The sequence below is a fragment of the Vitis riparia genome, chromosome 13 (genome assembly GCF_004353265.1).
Source record: "Vitis riparia cultivar Riparia Gloire de Montpellier isolate 1030 chromosome 13, EGFV_Vit.rip_1.0, whole genome shotgun sequence".
In the NCBI taxonomy this organism is placed as follows: domain Eukaryota; kingdom Viridiplantae; phylum Streptophyta; class Magnoliopsida; order Vitales; family Vitaceae; genus Vitis; species Vitis riparia.
Window position 1 is genome coordinate 5,859,542 of NC_048443.1, and position 15,288 is coordinate 5,874,829.

Sequence of the window (15,288 nt, forward strand, 5' to 3'; positions counted from 1 at the left end):
GAATAACTGTAATTTGTGAGCTTTTTGAACTCAAAATATGTTTTATTTGTGATTCTATAAATCCTATCTTTTCTATGTTAAATATGAACTCTCAATCTTGAACACTATGTTAAGTGCAGGCACACATTCATTGGAATTAGTGAAACAAGAGGGTTTTTTTCTTTTTCTCTCATCACATTTCCTATTTTATTTTTTTGGTTATTTTCTTCCCAGCTGAATCGCTCACCATTAAAGATGGATTTGAAAAACTAGTATTTTGTGAACTGGAGCTTGAACTTAGTAGATCTATTGATGGATTAGGCGCCGACACATAATATAATGTATAATTATAGCAGATAGGTATGTAATTGAAATTTTGAAGCTACACTTTTTGACTGTAGTAAGTCCAATATTGGGATGCTATGATGTTATGAGCATTATACAATTTATCTGTTCTTTATTACTCAATGGAATGTTTTGTCTGAACCCCATTTTCAGTGTGAGATATGAAGAGATGAACATCTGACACTTAATTTGTCATGCAAATTAACATTATTTATGTACTTAATTTTTTAAATGTCAGAGAAGCTTTTATATATTTCTGTCTTGAATTCATTTTAGAACTAAATGCCATGTATTATGAAACGCAATGTATAAATTTCTAAAACCAGTACGAGGCACAATATGAAAACTAGTGCCTGATGGGACATGGGGAAATATGTCTATTTTGGAGTCTTGTGGATACTTTTCCATTTGCTGGATTGCAGACGGAAGTTTTGACTGATGCTAGTTTTCTTCTATTCTCTTAGGCTGGCAGGGTTTCTACTCATTGCATTCTATTTTCACATAAATTTTGCTGCATGGTATCTCATAATGTTCTGCACTTTCTTGACATGGTCCATACTATCAATTGTTTTGACAGGTTAGCAGACATAGCAGTTTCTTGGAGAGCAGGTGCTTCTATGTTGTCTCAACTGATGGTCACAAAGAAGACTTTTCATACCGCAAATGTCTGGAGAACTTCATCAAGGAAAAGTATCCTGACAATGCTGAAACATTCATTGGAAAATATTTTAGAAGACCTCGCGCTGGAGGGAACCGGGAGCGAAGTGTCATTCCCGAGGATGGAGGAAACAGGGAGCAAAGTGTCGTTCCAGGGGAGACTGGGAGTGAGAACAGGCAGTAGGGTCCATATCTATTTTGGGGTTACCATTTATTTAGCACATGATTTACCAAATATTTCGGTCATCTGCCATTTTGGTTTGTCTATACAAAGCAGATGTTTGTGAACCTCATTGTACTGGCCCCTGTGAAAAACAGGCCTATATATGCCACTGCATGAACGGCCTTTTTCACATTGGAACAGTTATTTTTTCTTGTTAGCAGTAGTTTTTGCCTGTACATGTCATGCTTGATAGAAGGGCGACTCAATCTGTTTCATGGTGCAGATTCAGAGTGAAATAGATATAGTTTTTCACAGTTGATCAAGGGATACTCCCTCTGTTCTTTCCTTAGTTTTATCCCTTGCTTCTCTGGGCTCATTCAAAATAGGTTTCCCGGTCAAGTAGATGTCTGAAGCTGTTGCCCTGAAGCTGCTGTATATTTATACAGGGCATTGCACAAGCCAGTCATTGTGCTTAAGTGTAAATATTTCAAAGCTGTTTCTTTCTGGCTACGCTTGTCAATGTGGTCAAACTTCTTTGAAGCATGAAAAGCTGTATATTCTCTTTCAACTGCTGAAAAAGCCTTGGTTTAGTGGGCTTTCCCTTCTGTTATTAACTCTTTTGAGTTTTGCTTTATCACTCATTGAAATACTCATTTCTTTCCCTGTTTGGTGCCTAAGAAAGCTGATATCACAGCTGGGAATTGGAATCCAGGGAGGAGGGGGGTGTGGGTGTGTTTGGTTTGGTTGTGGGGGAGGAGGGGAAGGAAAGAGGGAGACTAATAAAAATAAAAATTAACTGACAGGTCTGAACTTGACTGTGTAAGATATATATAAATTTACATTTAAAAGGATTAAATTACCTTCAACCTCCAAACATCACCAATTCTAAACCCTAATCTCATTATTCTCCTCTTTTCCTCCACTTTCTTCCTTTATTTATTTATGTTTTCCTTTTCTTTTCTTTCATCTTCATCCTTAATTTTCTTATTTTTATTTTGGTGTCCAAAAAAAAAAGGGGGGAGATTTGAGGATGAAGGAGAAGATGAAGGGAAAGGGGAGGAAGTGAAAGGAAAGGGAAGAAAAGAGAAGATGGAAAAGAAAAGGGTTAGGGCTTGGAAAAGTGGGTGGGAATGAGGTTGAAGAAGAGGTGATTTTAGGTATTAAAGAGTAAAGAAAGAGTGCATGTTGAGGTCCTGATGCAATCATTTTCCATATCATTGAGGAGGTCATGATGCAATCACTTCTCATACTACTGAGTTTCGTCTTCATGATGTCATGATAGACTCTATAGATGATGCGGAGGATGACATTGTTGCCTTGCATGTTCAAGTTACTCCTTACATTTTAGATTAGACTGGGGCTGATGTCTATGTTGCTTCTACTGTTCAAATTGCTTTTGATGTCCACGTTGACCTTATTTCTAGGCTGATTCTAATAAAGAGGTAGAGAAACCTTCACAAATGATATATGTGCCTTCACGAAGATGTCCACCTCGTAGAGGAGAGTTCACCATGTGACACTTCAGATTTTTGTTACTATAGGTCTTGAATACATTCTGTTTGATTAAATGACCTCTCATAAATCTCATGAAATTAGCTTTTTAGACATCCCTAATGACCAATCCTCAATGTGAATTGTTAAGGATCTAACAAGTCTAATATCGATTTCTTTAGATATATCAATTGGGCTAAAGTGTCCATAGTGACTAATTTGGATATCTTATATATGAGGGTTTGCCTTGTCAATCCATTAGGGCCTAAATAACTTGATTTTCTCCTGTCAATGGATTAGTTCGATCCAAAACTTGAGATAATGGGTGTAAGTTGAAAAAGATTTATAAATAATTGTTGTTGGAGTTGAAGTTACTAAATTCGGAGGAGTCGGTATTAATTTATGCCTAATTATTGCATATATATTTCCTTGAACCATGTTTTCTAAATGAATTAGAGCATGTTCAAATTGAGCTTGTAAGAGATTGAATTTGATGATTTTTCAAATGATTAATATAGTCTAGTATACCAATTCCAAATTTCATTCCAAGCAAATGATGCCAATATATTTTGTAGTAATAAAAATATTTTTTTTTTTTTTGAGGTATATCAAGATTCACTCTTTGGTTTATATTTTGTTAATTAATATTTCTTAATTCACGTTTCTATTGAAAGAAATTCTTTTGTAATTTAAGAAAATGAATGAGAGGAATAAATTTTTTATCCATAAAATATGTATCCTATTTTTAATTTAGATTACTTCTATCCCATTTAGATAAGATTAAAAAAAGAAAAAAGAAAAAAGAAAAAAAAAAAGGAAAAAGATAGATTTATTGTGTCAAATATTTTATTGAATGGAGGTAGAATAAATTACTCCAACAAATCAATCCTGAGATAATGGTTTCATTTTATGGTATTAAAAACTTTCTTTTTTAATGCCAACAAGATTTGATTAATAAAAAATGACTAGTAGTAAAATATTTTTATTATTAAAAAATCATTAAAAAATAAAAACAATTAAAATATATTTTTAAAAGATGGGTTATTTTTTGTTTTTAAAAATAAAAAATCATTTTTTTGTTAAAAGGGCATTAAGAGTTTGTTTGTTCCTATAATTTAAAAATAGTTTTTTTTTTGTTTTTAAAAATAAAAATTTATTTTAATATTATTTAATTGATGTTCTTTAAAAAATTAACAAAATAAAATAGAGAACGATAAGTAAGAGTTGTTTCTAAAAAAAAAAAAAAAAGATCGTTTGATTATGTTTTTTGAAACTTGTTTTTTAAAACAGTTTTAAAGTTAAAGAATAAAAGATAATTTTAAAAAATAAATTTCAAAAAACATGATGGGAATATTTTTACATGTTATTTCTTGTTTTTAAATATAGAAAGATTTTTTTTTTTTTTTTTTATTAAAAAGTTTTAAATATATATTTTTTGGTTTTTTAAGAGAAAATAGTTTTTGAAAAAAAGTGGTCAAACATACCAGTTGATGATGTTATTTAATCGTACAAATTTAATTACACACGTGGAGGCATCCAAATGGTATCTCCTAAAATGAATATTTGATCATTTACTGTGGCTGATCCACACCTACTCCACTCTTCACTCTTCGCTGGTCAGCTTTCTCTCTCTAGTTTCTTTCGTTCTCTACTGGAGTTTCCTCAAGGAACCGTAAGTTTCGACCGTTTAACCCGACACGGAACCGATTCGTTTCTGCTACTTTGAAGCTACTGTTTTATTCTTTCGATTTTGTTCCAGAAGGTGGAGATCGGAAGTCTGATTCTAAATGAATATGCCTAAATTCATTTGGAGATTTTTCTTTTATTGGAATTTCTGGTTTTTGTCGGTTAAGAGTTTCTCTAATCTGAATGATTGAACTGGTCATAGTGTTCATCCAAATCACCAGTCATATGATTGTTTGTTTGTTTATTTATTTATTCATTTTGTGTGGTGACATAGTTGTTCAATTTTGTAATTTGAATTTATCTTATTTACAGTGAATTGGGTTTTTGGGAATTGATTTTGATCAAGCATATATTGAGATGAGAGCTAGAGTAAGAGCCCATTTGGAGTGATTCTGGCTTTAGATTAGAAGAGAATTGGAAGTTTAAAGATTTAGATTGTGAAACACATAGAGAGGGCGAATAGGTGTGTGTACTTATTTTAGCCCAAATTTAATTCATCTTTCAATATTAGAACGTGAGAGCATAAGACACAATAATTTTTACCTGAAAAACCACCCACACGGTCTTCCAGAGACCATATGGATGTATACCATTGAAATAAAAGTATACAGTTTCACTTGACAGATGTTATTCTTAAATCTTAGTTCAGCACTTATATTGATATTCATCTCTGTGACCCAGCACCACATGTGCACCCAATGAACTATACCTCAACGCCTGAGGGGTGTAGATCTCTTCTTGAATCCAGAGAATGGAAAACCGAATTTTTTGATGTGGGAAGGTTATCACTTAGGTTTTTTCAAGGCGTGCATAAAAAAAAAGGAAAATTCTTTTGCCATTTGGACAAAATGTAAAGTTTTCCAAAATAAAAACAATCTAAAATAGGGAAAAATAGAAATATTCTTGAATTTGGAATTCTGGCATGAGCGCTTGAGTGCTCCAAGCAATGCTTGAGTGCTCACCAAGTTTGGATTTTTTTTTTAAACCTTTTACACTCAATTTAAAACCTAAAGTCCGCGTTAGACCATAAATGAAACTAATTAACCTTTCTCGGACCTCTCTATAGTTATTTGTGTCATCCTGGTTGATCATGCAATAACATTGAATTTTCAATGGAATAAAATTGTCAACTTAAACCATATAGCCGAGTGCACTAACAAGAATGGTTTAGTATTTGAATATAAACTAAAAAGTATTTTGATCATGTTTTTTGTTAATGTACTGTATAATACAAAAGTCATCTTGAAAATATCACCTATCAAGTGATTGTTTGAAATCACTTCAAGTGATTCTTCAATTTTTTAAAATGATTTTTAAAAATTTGTTAAATACCTAACTTTTGTGAGAAAGAACTTCTAAGTACTTGGAAGCACTTTTAGCCATTCTCAAAATCACTCCCAAATGGGCTATAAGTTGGAGGCATGAATGATTAAAAATTAATCAATCAATTAACTAGGTGAAAAATCGCAAGAATAACTTATAATTTATATCTTCAGGGGATTGTGTGGAACTCCCTTTTCTTATTCTTGTTGTTTTCAGTGTTTTTTATTATTATTTTTCATTTTTATTTTATTTTACTGCTCATTACTGGAATGTGATTGCTAGAGGCTACAAGAGGAATAGTTGCTCCAAAAGTGTCTGAATCCCAACTTTTCTATTTGGCATAGTGAGAGAATTTTGATCCTGACGGTGTGGAAAATAGTTCTAGAAATTTGATCCTTACAATATTAAAAGATACTGTGGTGATTTGCTATTGCAATGTCCTGATGAAGCTGAAACAGATCAGTTTATCCTGTAGAATCAAGCAATTCTTTAGAATCATTTATCATCAGCATTTGTTTTGGTATTGGGCACTGGTTATACCAACCCAATGTGTCCTATTATCATATTATACAATTTATACTCTGTACTGGGTTTACTTCCTTTGACCCAGCCTAAAGTAGTTCTTGCTGGTTTCCTCATTGTTAAAGCGTCTTGATTAGCATTTGCTATTTTGTTATATATTTTCTCAATGCTTCTGGATTCCCAAAATATTCATGTTTGTTGGCTGTTGTTGTTGTGCTTATGTTGTAATTATGCTTATATCATTTCTGTCTGACTATAGATTTATCCTGATTGATTTATTTTTATTTATTTTTCTTTTAAACTCTAGGCCCAGTGGTATGCTTTGTAACCTGCAATTTGGCCATGGCTTCTTTGGTGGCACAGCTTGCTTTTCCTTCAGATTATAATCGTAGAGTGTGGGAGGATCCATCATTCATCAAGTGGAGAAAAAAAGATGCACATGTTTCATTGCATTGTCATGATACTGTTGAAGGTGACACTCCATTTTCTCTATCTGTGTTGACTTTCCATTAATAGCAATTTGAGAAGTGTTGTTTTCCCCTTTCTTTTTCCTCTTTTTATTTGATCTTTTTAATTTTAAATTTTGGTTCCCATGTTGGTAAGAATTGTATCATGCAACATCAACGAATGGGCAAAAACTAGATGGTATTTGAGATGCTAAAGCAGAGAGTTGCAATTATCTTCTAAATCTTGGATAGCTGTAATGTTTTTTTTGATTTGAGGGGTGTACATTTAAGAAGTAAAAAGGTCCTTGGAATCTGGATTTTCCAAAATGTTGGTATTGCTAGTGACTTGGGTTGCTTTTTCTCCTTGGCTTTGTGCTAAGCAAATTATGTGATAGATAGCCTTGCAAAATGAGGAGTGAGGCACTAACATTAACCCCAACCACCACTACGCCCCCTCCCTTACTGCCAAAGCATCTTTTGGATGTGAACTTCTACCCCATATGTTAGGTTGTGTCTTTTTGGGCTTTTACATTTCTGTTACTTCATTCGTGTAGCCTGTTTTGCTTATACTTTGATGTATCTTATTTTCTTTCATTTTGATTACGTGTATTTTGGTAGCATTTCTTAGTAAAAGCGCTATATGAAGATACACCAAAGTGCATAAGCCGTATTAAATTACTCATAAAAAGCAAAACAAAGGGAAAAGGCAACAAAAATAACCACCCCTTTAAGAATATCTTAACCATTTTATAAAATCTAACATGGGTAGGCAGCTCTCATCTATGTACACCCTAACCCACAACAAAAGATTACAAAGAAATGATAATTTTAGCAAATGATTTGACATTTCTTTGCTTTCAAAAGATCTCTAGCTCCTCTCATTCCATAATGTCTAGAACACACGCAAAGGAAAAACCCTCCAACCTTTGTCCCTTTTTTTATCCACATAGGAATTGTGCCACCCTAATAGAATCTCTTTAACTGGAAAAGACATCACCCACACAACCCCAAACAAGTAGAAAGCCACATTCCATAATCCTCTAGCTTGAGTACAATGTAGAAGAATGTGGTCTACTAACTCGTCTTCTTTTGTACAAAAAAAAAATATATTCACTAGAGTTTGTCCTCTTTTTTACAACTGATCCAATATCAAAACCTTTCCTCAAAAAACTTCCCATGCAAAGAAACGTACTTTGGTCGGAACCATCGGGTTCCAAATAGCCTTCATATGGAAAACAACCGCTCTTTCTTGTCCTAGAAAAGAGTAAAAAATTTGACTAGAAATTTCCGTTTCCTTGCATCCATCCATTCCAACCTGTCATTTTCATCCCTTCTTACCACCTGACCTTGAAACCTTAAGGGAAAGTTCTCAACCCTTTCCTACTCCCAATCATCCATATGCCTTGAAAGGTGGGGTTCCAAAGCCTTTTGTCTCCCTGTTGATTCTTTATATATACCACCTAAGCACCCATAGTCAAAGATATGGAATATAGCTAGAGGAAATATTCTCATAGAGTTGGTTCACCACACATATATGTCCAACACTTCACCCTTCTACCATTGCTCACATTGAAAGAGGTTCTTTTGTTCATTATCTCCCTACCTCTCTTGATGGCCTTCCATAATCCAACACCAAAGTCATCCCTACTCTATCGAGAACACCACCTCCCCTCCTCTGCCCCATACTTCCCAACAATAACTTGCTTCCAAAGTGACTCATTCTTTGAGGCAAACCTCCTCAATCACTTTCCTGGCAGCACTTGTTGAGAGTTGAAAACTTTCTCTGCAAGCTATCTCCTATCTCACTAGATGCGGTTTTTTTCTCCAAAGAACCCCTGCACCACAAAACATCTCTTTGAATCTTCTCAATCCTTAAGCTAACTCTCTTGGGCAAGACAAAAAAAGGCATGATAAATGGGTAAGCTTGACAAAGTGGTTTTTATTAGAGTAAGCCTCCTACCCTTAGAAAGATCTTGTCTTTTCCACATAGCTAGTCTCTTCTAGACTTTCTCCCACCCAAATATACAACAGGAAGCTTCCTTTCCTACATCTTAACTCAACCACCAAATCCTCCACATAAGGAATATTGTTCACTAGAATTAACTCGCTTTTTGCTAAATTGATCTTCAGCCACGATATGGCTTCAAACCACATGTAGATCCAACCAAGATATAGAATTTAACTAGGTTGGCTTCACAAAGCGTCATTTGTGAATAAAAGTTGAGACACCTTCTCCCCTTCTCCTCTTCCACTAACCTGAAACCTTGAAATGAAACCTTCCTCCTTTGTCGCTTCCTCTATAGCTAAAACCAACAAGTGTGGGGAAAGTGGATTCCCTTGCCTTCAATCCTTAAAAATCTGGAAGAAACTGGTGGGAGTTCCATTGATCAACATCAAAAATCTTGCTATAGAAATGCACCAAATGATCCAACTGATCCGTTTATGTTTGAACCCATTTTGTTAAAGATTTCTAACAAATAAGCTCAATTAGCATGATCATAGGCCTTTTCTAAATTCCGCTTGCATATCATGTGATTCAAAACATTCGTAAACCTTGAGTCAATTGCTTCATTAGCAATAAACACTTCATCCAAGATTTGTCTTCCTTCAACAAAAGTATTTTCAAAATTAGAAACAATGGATTACCCTACCACTTTCTTCAACCTATTTGCCAAAACCTTAGCAAGGCACTTGTATAAGCCACTCACCAAACTTATAGGCCTGAAATATTTTAAGTCCTCCGCTCATCCCTTCTTGGGAATCAACATTAAAAAGGTAGCATTTAAGCTTCTTTCAAAAGATCCTTAGTCATAGAATTCCTAAAAAAACACCCATCATGCTTCAAAAAATCCCAGCATTGTTGCCAAAACATTATAGTGAAGCCATCCCTTGGTTTTCTATCCCCGCTCTTCACATGAAGAGTAGCCAGAACCTCCTCGAACAGAACCTCCCAAGACTTGGCATTGCCTCTGTTCAAATTCTCTAACAACATTCCACTGATACTTGGTCTCCAATCACCATAATCAGATAAAAAGGCTGCAAAATCCATATTGGTTGGACAAGTATTCAACTACTTGTTCTTGGGGATACACCCATTCATTGTGGGAAATTTAGGACCTTGCCTTTTTCTTGGTACAGTTGGGTTTATAGTTTAGTTAGCAATGAAATTGATTTCCTAGATGACAGGGTGGCCTCTATTTTGGCAGATTTCAGGGGCTACTATTACTACCACTAGGATGACATTTTTCATGGCAATGGTTGCATCTAAGTTTTATCTCTAGTCAGTTCCTTTGTGTTGCATGTATTTTATGCTGTAATTTATTTCTTTTTGAAGAATGCTTTGTCCTTACTTCTCACTCTTTTTTCATGATGATTATTTATTTATTTATTTGTTTATATTTTTCTGGTTTCTCCATCTCCACTTGTATAGTTTAGAAAGAAGTGGCAATATTCAGATGGTTTTGTCAATGGCCACTTCATTTCTTTTTCTTTTTCTTTCTTTCTTTCTTTCTTTATTTTTTTTGGTGTAAATGTTTACCTGATTATTGGACTATCATCAATTTTTTGACAGTCCACTAACTGTTGTACTTTTATTCTTCAATTCATGCTCCATGGCTGCATGAAAGATTGCTGTGTCAAACTGGCTGTCATGCAGGTTATTGAAGAAACCCATTTGCATGCACACTATATGTAAACATGGATTCAAAGTGCAGATGCCGGTTACTAAGTGTAATCCCATTTGCATAAAACACTACACATACACATACAAACACATGCGTACTCTTTAAGCAAGGGGCTCAGAAATGTTATTGTTGAATATAATGTATTTATAGTGTATAACCTTTCCTTGTTAATATAGGACATATATATGGTAGGACACATGTATGGTAGTTAGGACTCTTAGCCTTGTAGGACTCTTAGCCTTGTATATATATATATTTCTCAATTGTAAGTAGATTATTACATTAATGAGAATCAAGGTCTTTCTTCTTTCTCTCTCTCTCAACATGGTATCAGAGCCAAGGAAGAAAACCTAATTCTTTCCTGTTTCCCGTGTCATCAACTCCGGGAAACCTTCCGGTGACCGTGTTTCATTCCGGTCACCTTCCCCATCTCCCAATACTTTCCGAACATTCGGATTGTCGACAGAAACCACTCACCGCCGGCGAACTTTTCCGGCGACGTATTTTTCCGACACCGACCCTACCAGAAGGAGCGCCTGGAGGAGATCTCCAACTTTTGTGAAGGCAACAGCACCAAAAAAGCCTCCACGCGCCGCCCACGTGCAATTTTCCGGCGGTGAGTGGTTTCTCACGCGTCGGCGCGTGAGGGCACGTGAGGCATTTTCCGGCGACGCGCCTCCTCCTCCAGCTTCGCCTGACGCCGACCAGCCTCCCTACCTCCCTGGTTCTCCCATCCGAGCCCTGCACATACCTCTTTTGGGGATTTTTGTCTCCGTCGGCCCTCCAAACAGTCTTTCCGGCGAAGCTCCGACTACTTTTTCTCCACTCCAATCCCTGCACGTGCCTTGGGAAGTGTTCTTCTACCTTTCTGGTGGTACCACGCCGCGATCTGAGGTCGTCTCCCTTTTTCGGTGGTGCCACGCCGCAATCTGAAGCCGTATTAGGGTTCTCTTCGATCCAAACATACTTCATTCTCCAGATAAGTAGATATGACTACTAAAAATTCCATTTTTTCCGCTGTTATATCTGGCTCTCCTATGATTACTTCGAAGAAATTGGTTGGCAGTGACAATTATCTTTCCTGGTCTGCCTCTGTTGAACTTTGGTTTATGGGTCAAGGATATGAGGATCACTTGATTACACAGGAGGCAGATATCCCTGAGGTTGACCGCGTACAGTGGAGGAAGATAGATGCACAGTTATGTAGTGTATTATGGCAATCGGTTGATCCCAGGATTCTTCTTCATCTTCGGGCCTACAAAACTTGTTTTAAATTTTGGACTCAGGCCAAAGGATTATATACGAATGATATCCAGCGTCTGTATAAGGCGGCTTCTGCTATTGTCCATCTCAGCCAACAGGACTTGGATCTATCTACTTATATTGGCCAGATTGCCTCTCTTAAGGAGGAGTTCTTGACTGTGATGCCTCTTACTCCTGATGTTGGGGCTCAACAAACACAGCTTGACAAGTTCTTCATGGTTCTTACTCTTATTGGCCTCCGTCCGGATCTTGAGCCTGTCCGCGATCAGATTCTTGGTAGTTCATCAGTTCCGTCCTTGGATGATGTGTTTGCTCGCCTCCTCCGTATCTCCTCCACTCAGACTTTGTCATCTGATAGTACTTCAGATTCTTCTGTGTTAGTTTCTCAAACTAGCTCTCGAGGAGGCCGCAATGGTACCCGAGGTAGAGGTCAACGTCCTCATTGCACCTATTGCAATAAACTTGGCCACACTCGCGATCGTTGCTATCAGTTACATGGATGACCTCCTCGCACTGCCCATGTGGCCCAGTCCTCTGATTCTCCGCTGCCTCAGCCTCCGAGCTCTTCCGCATCTCAGGCTTCTGTTGCCTCTGTTGCCCAGCCTGGTAATGCCTCTGCCTGCCTTACCCACACATCTTCTCTTGGACCCTGGATTCTAGATTCTGGAGCTTCTGATCACTTATCTGGTAATAAGGATCTTTTCTCCTCTATTACTACTACCTCTGCTTTACCTACTGTTACCTTAGCTAATGGTTCTCAAACTGTGGCTAAAGGTATTGGTTTGACCCTTCCTCTACCTTCTCTACCTCTCACTTCTGTCCTTTATACTCCTGAATGTCCTTTTAATCTTATTTCCATCAGCAAAATCACTCGTACTCTTAATTGCTCTATTACCTTTTCTGATAAATTTGTGACCTTGCAGGACCGGAGTACGGGGAAGACGATTGGCATAGGACGTGAGTCTCAAGGCCTCTATCACCTCACCTCGGATTCATCTCCTGCAGTTTGCATTTCCACTGATGCTCCTCTCCTCATTCACAATCGTCTGGGCCACCCTAGTCTCTCCAAGTTCCAGAAGATGGTCCCTCGTTTTTCCACTTTATCGTCACTTCCGTGTGAGTCATGTCAGCTTGGGAAACATACTCGTGTCTCGTTCCCAAAGCGTTTGAATAATCGGGCAAAGTCTCCTTTTGAGCTTGTCCACACTGATGTTTGGGGTCCTTGTCGGACTGCGTCTACTTTAGGATTTCAGTATTTTGTCACTTTCATTGATGACTATTCTCGATGTACTTGGTTATTTTTAATGAAAAATCGAGCTGAGTTATTCTCTATTTTCCAGAAATTTTATGCTGAAATCCAAACCCAGTTCAATATTTCTATTCGTGTGTTACGCAGTGACAATGCCAGGGAATATTTTTCAGCACCATTTACTTCGTTTATGTCCCATCATGGGATTCTTCATCAGTCTTCTTGTGCTCATACTCCTCAACAAAATGGGGTAGCTGAACGCAAGAATCGACATCTTGTTGAGACAGCTCGTACTCTCCTCCTCCACAGTAATGTTCCTTTTCGTTTTTGGGGGACGCTGTTCTTACCGCTTGTTATTTGATTAATCGTATGCCCTCCTCTATCTTACATGATCAGATTCCTCACTCCCTTCTCTTCCCTGACCAACCACTTTATTTCCTTCCTCCTCGTGTCTTTGGTTGTACTTGCTTTGTTCATATTCTCACTCCTGGACAGGACAAGCTTTCCGCCAAAGCCATGAAGTGTCTCTTCTTAGGATACTCCAGACTTCAGAAGGGTTATCGTTGTTATTCCCTTGAGACTCATCGATACTTTATCTCCGCTGATGTCACCTTCTTTGAGGACTCACCATTCTTTTCACCACTTCTGAGTCTCTTCCTGTTTCTGAAGTCTTGCCTATTCCCATTGTCTCCCCACCTGATGCTATGCCTTCTCGACCACTTCAGGTTTATCATCGTCGCCCTCGTGTCGTTGCTCCTCTCCCTTTTGCTGAGGCACCTGCTGACTCACTTCCTATCCCTTCGGCTTCACCTACCTCGGCTCTGCCTTCTCCTAATGACTTACCCATTGCTGTTCGGAAAGGTACTCGCTCTACTCGTAATCCTCATCCTATTTACAATTTTTTGAGTTATCATCGATTATCTTCACCCTATTCTGCTTTTGTTTCTGCTATATCCTCTGTTTCTCTTCCAAAGAGCACCCATGAAGCTCTTTCCCATCCAGGCTGGCGACAGACAATGGTGGATGAAATGGCTGCTCTGCACTCTAATGGCACTTGGGATCTTGTTGTTTTACCCTCGGGTAAATCTACCGTTGGCTGTCGTTGGGTCTACGCAGTTAAGGTTGGTCCTGATGGTCAGGTTGATCGCCTTAAGGCCCGCTTAGTTGCTAAAGGCTATACTCAGGTTTATGGTTCTGATTATGGTGACACATTCTCTCCTGTTGCCAAGATTGCTTCTGTCCGTCTGCTTCTCTCCATGGCTGCCATGTGTTCTTGGCCTCTTTATCAATTGGATATTAAAAATGCCTTCCTTCATGGTGATCTTGCCGAGGAGGTTTATATGGAGCAACCTCCTGGTTTTGTTGCTCAGGGGGAGTCTGGTTTAGTATGCAGGTTACGCCGTTCTCTATATGGCTTGAAACAATCTCCTCGAGCATGGTTTGGCCGTTTTAGTTCTGTTGTTCAAGAGTTTGGCATGCTTCGCAGTACCGCAGACCATTCAGTTTTCTATCATCATAACTCTTTGGGGCAGTGTATTTATCTGGTTGTTTATGTGGACGACATCGTCATTACAGGCAGTGATCAGGATGGTATTCAGAAACTAAAGCAACACCTTTTTACCCACTTTCAGACCAAAGACTTGGGGAAACTCAAGTATTTCTTGGGAATTGAGATAGCTCAATCCAGTTCTGCTGTGGTCCTTTCCCAAAGGAAGTATGCTTTAGACATCCTGGAAGAAACCGGTATGTTAGACTGTAAACCGGTAGACACACCTATGGATCCGAATGTCAAACTTGTACCAGGACAGGGGGAGCCTTTAGGAGACCCCGGGAGATATCGACGGCTTGTAGGTAAATTGAACTATCTCACCATTACTCGTCCAGACATTTCTTTTCCTGTGAGTGTTGTTAGTCAATTCCTACAGTCACCATGTGATAGCCATTGGGATGCTGTAATCCGCATTCTTCGATATATCAAAAGTACACCAGGCCAAGGTGTGTTGTACGAGAACAAAGGTCATACTCAGGTTGTTGGTTACACAGATGCAGATTGGGCTGACTCACCCATAGATAGACGTTCCACTTCAGGGTACTGTGTTTTTATTGGAGGTAATCTAATATCTTGGAAGAGTAAGAAACAAGATGTAGTGGCCAGATCTAGCGCTGAAGCCGAGTATCGAGCTATGGCTTTGGCAACATGTGAACTCATATGGTTGAGACATCTTCTTCGAGAGTTGAGATTTGGAAAGGATGAACAGATGAAACTCATATGTGATAACCAGGCCGCATTACATATTGCATCCAATCCAGTCTTTCATGAAAGGACCAAACATATTGAAGTTGACTGTCATTTCATTAGAGAGAAGATCGCATCAGGATGTGTTGCTACAAGTTTTGTTAATTCAAATGATCAACTAGCTGACATCTTCACTAAATCTCTCAGAGGTCCTAGGATTAAATATATTTGTAACAAGCTTAGTG

At 37.8% G+C, this 15,288-nt stretch overlaps 2 protein-coding genes across 3 annotated transcripts in view; both read left to right on the forward strand.

Annotated features, from left to right (window-relative positions):
* LOC117927999 (DNA-directed RNA polymerase V subunit 1) overlaps nucleotides 1-1,778 on the forward strand; it is a 44,423-nt gene extending 42,645 nt beyond the window's left edge. Inside the window, exon 20 of the mRNA XM_034847740.1 lies at nucleotides 902-1,778. Coding sequence (XP_034703631.1) covers nucleotides 902-1,165 — 264 coding nt within the window. The 3' untranslated portion in view covers nucleotides 1,166-1,778. The remainder of the gene's footprint in view (nucleotides 1-901) is intronic.
* Nucleotides 1,779-4,221: 2,443 nt separating this feature from the next.
* The window catches only part of LOC117927911 (beta-galactosidase), a 42,844-nt gene continuing 31,777 nt past the window's right edge, over nucleotides 4,222-15,288 (forward strand). Inside the window, exons 1-2 of one of the 2 annotated variants that reach the window (XM_034847637.1) lie at nucleotides 4,222-4,307; nucleotides 6,474-6,638. In XM_034847637.1, the coding sequence (XP_034703528.1) occupies nucleotides 6,509-6,638 (130 nt within the window). In that variant the 5' untranslated portion in view covers nucleotides 4,222-4,307; nucleotides 6,474-6,508. The other variant, XM_034847638.1, reaches the window with a different exon arrangement.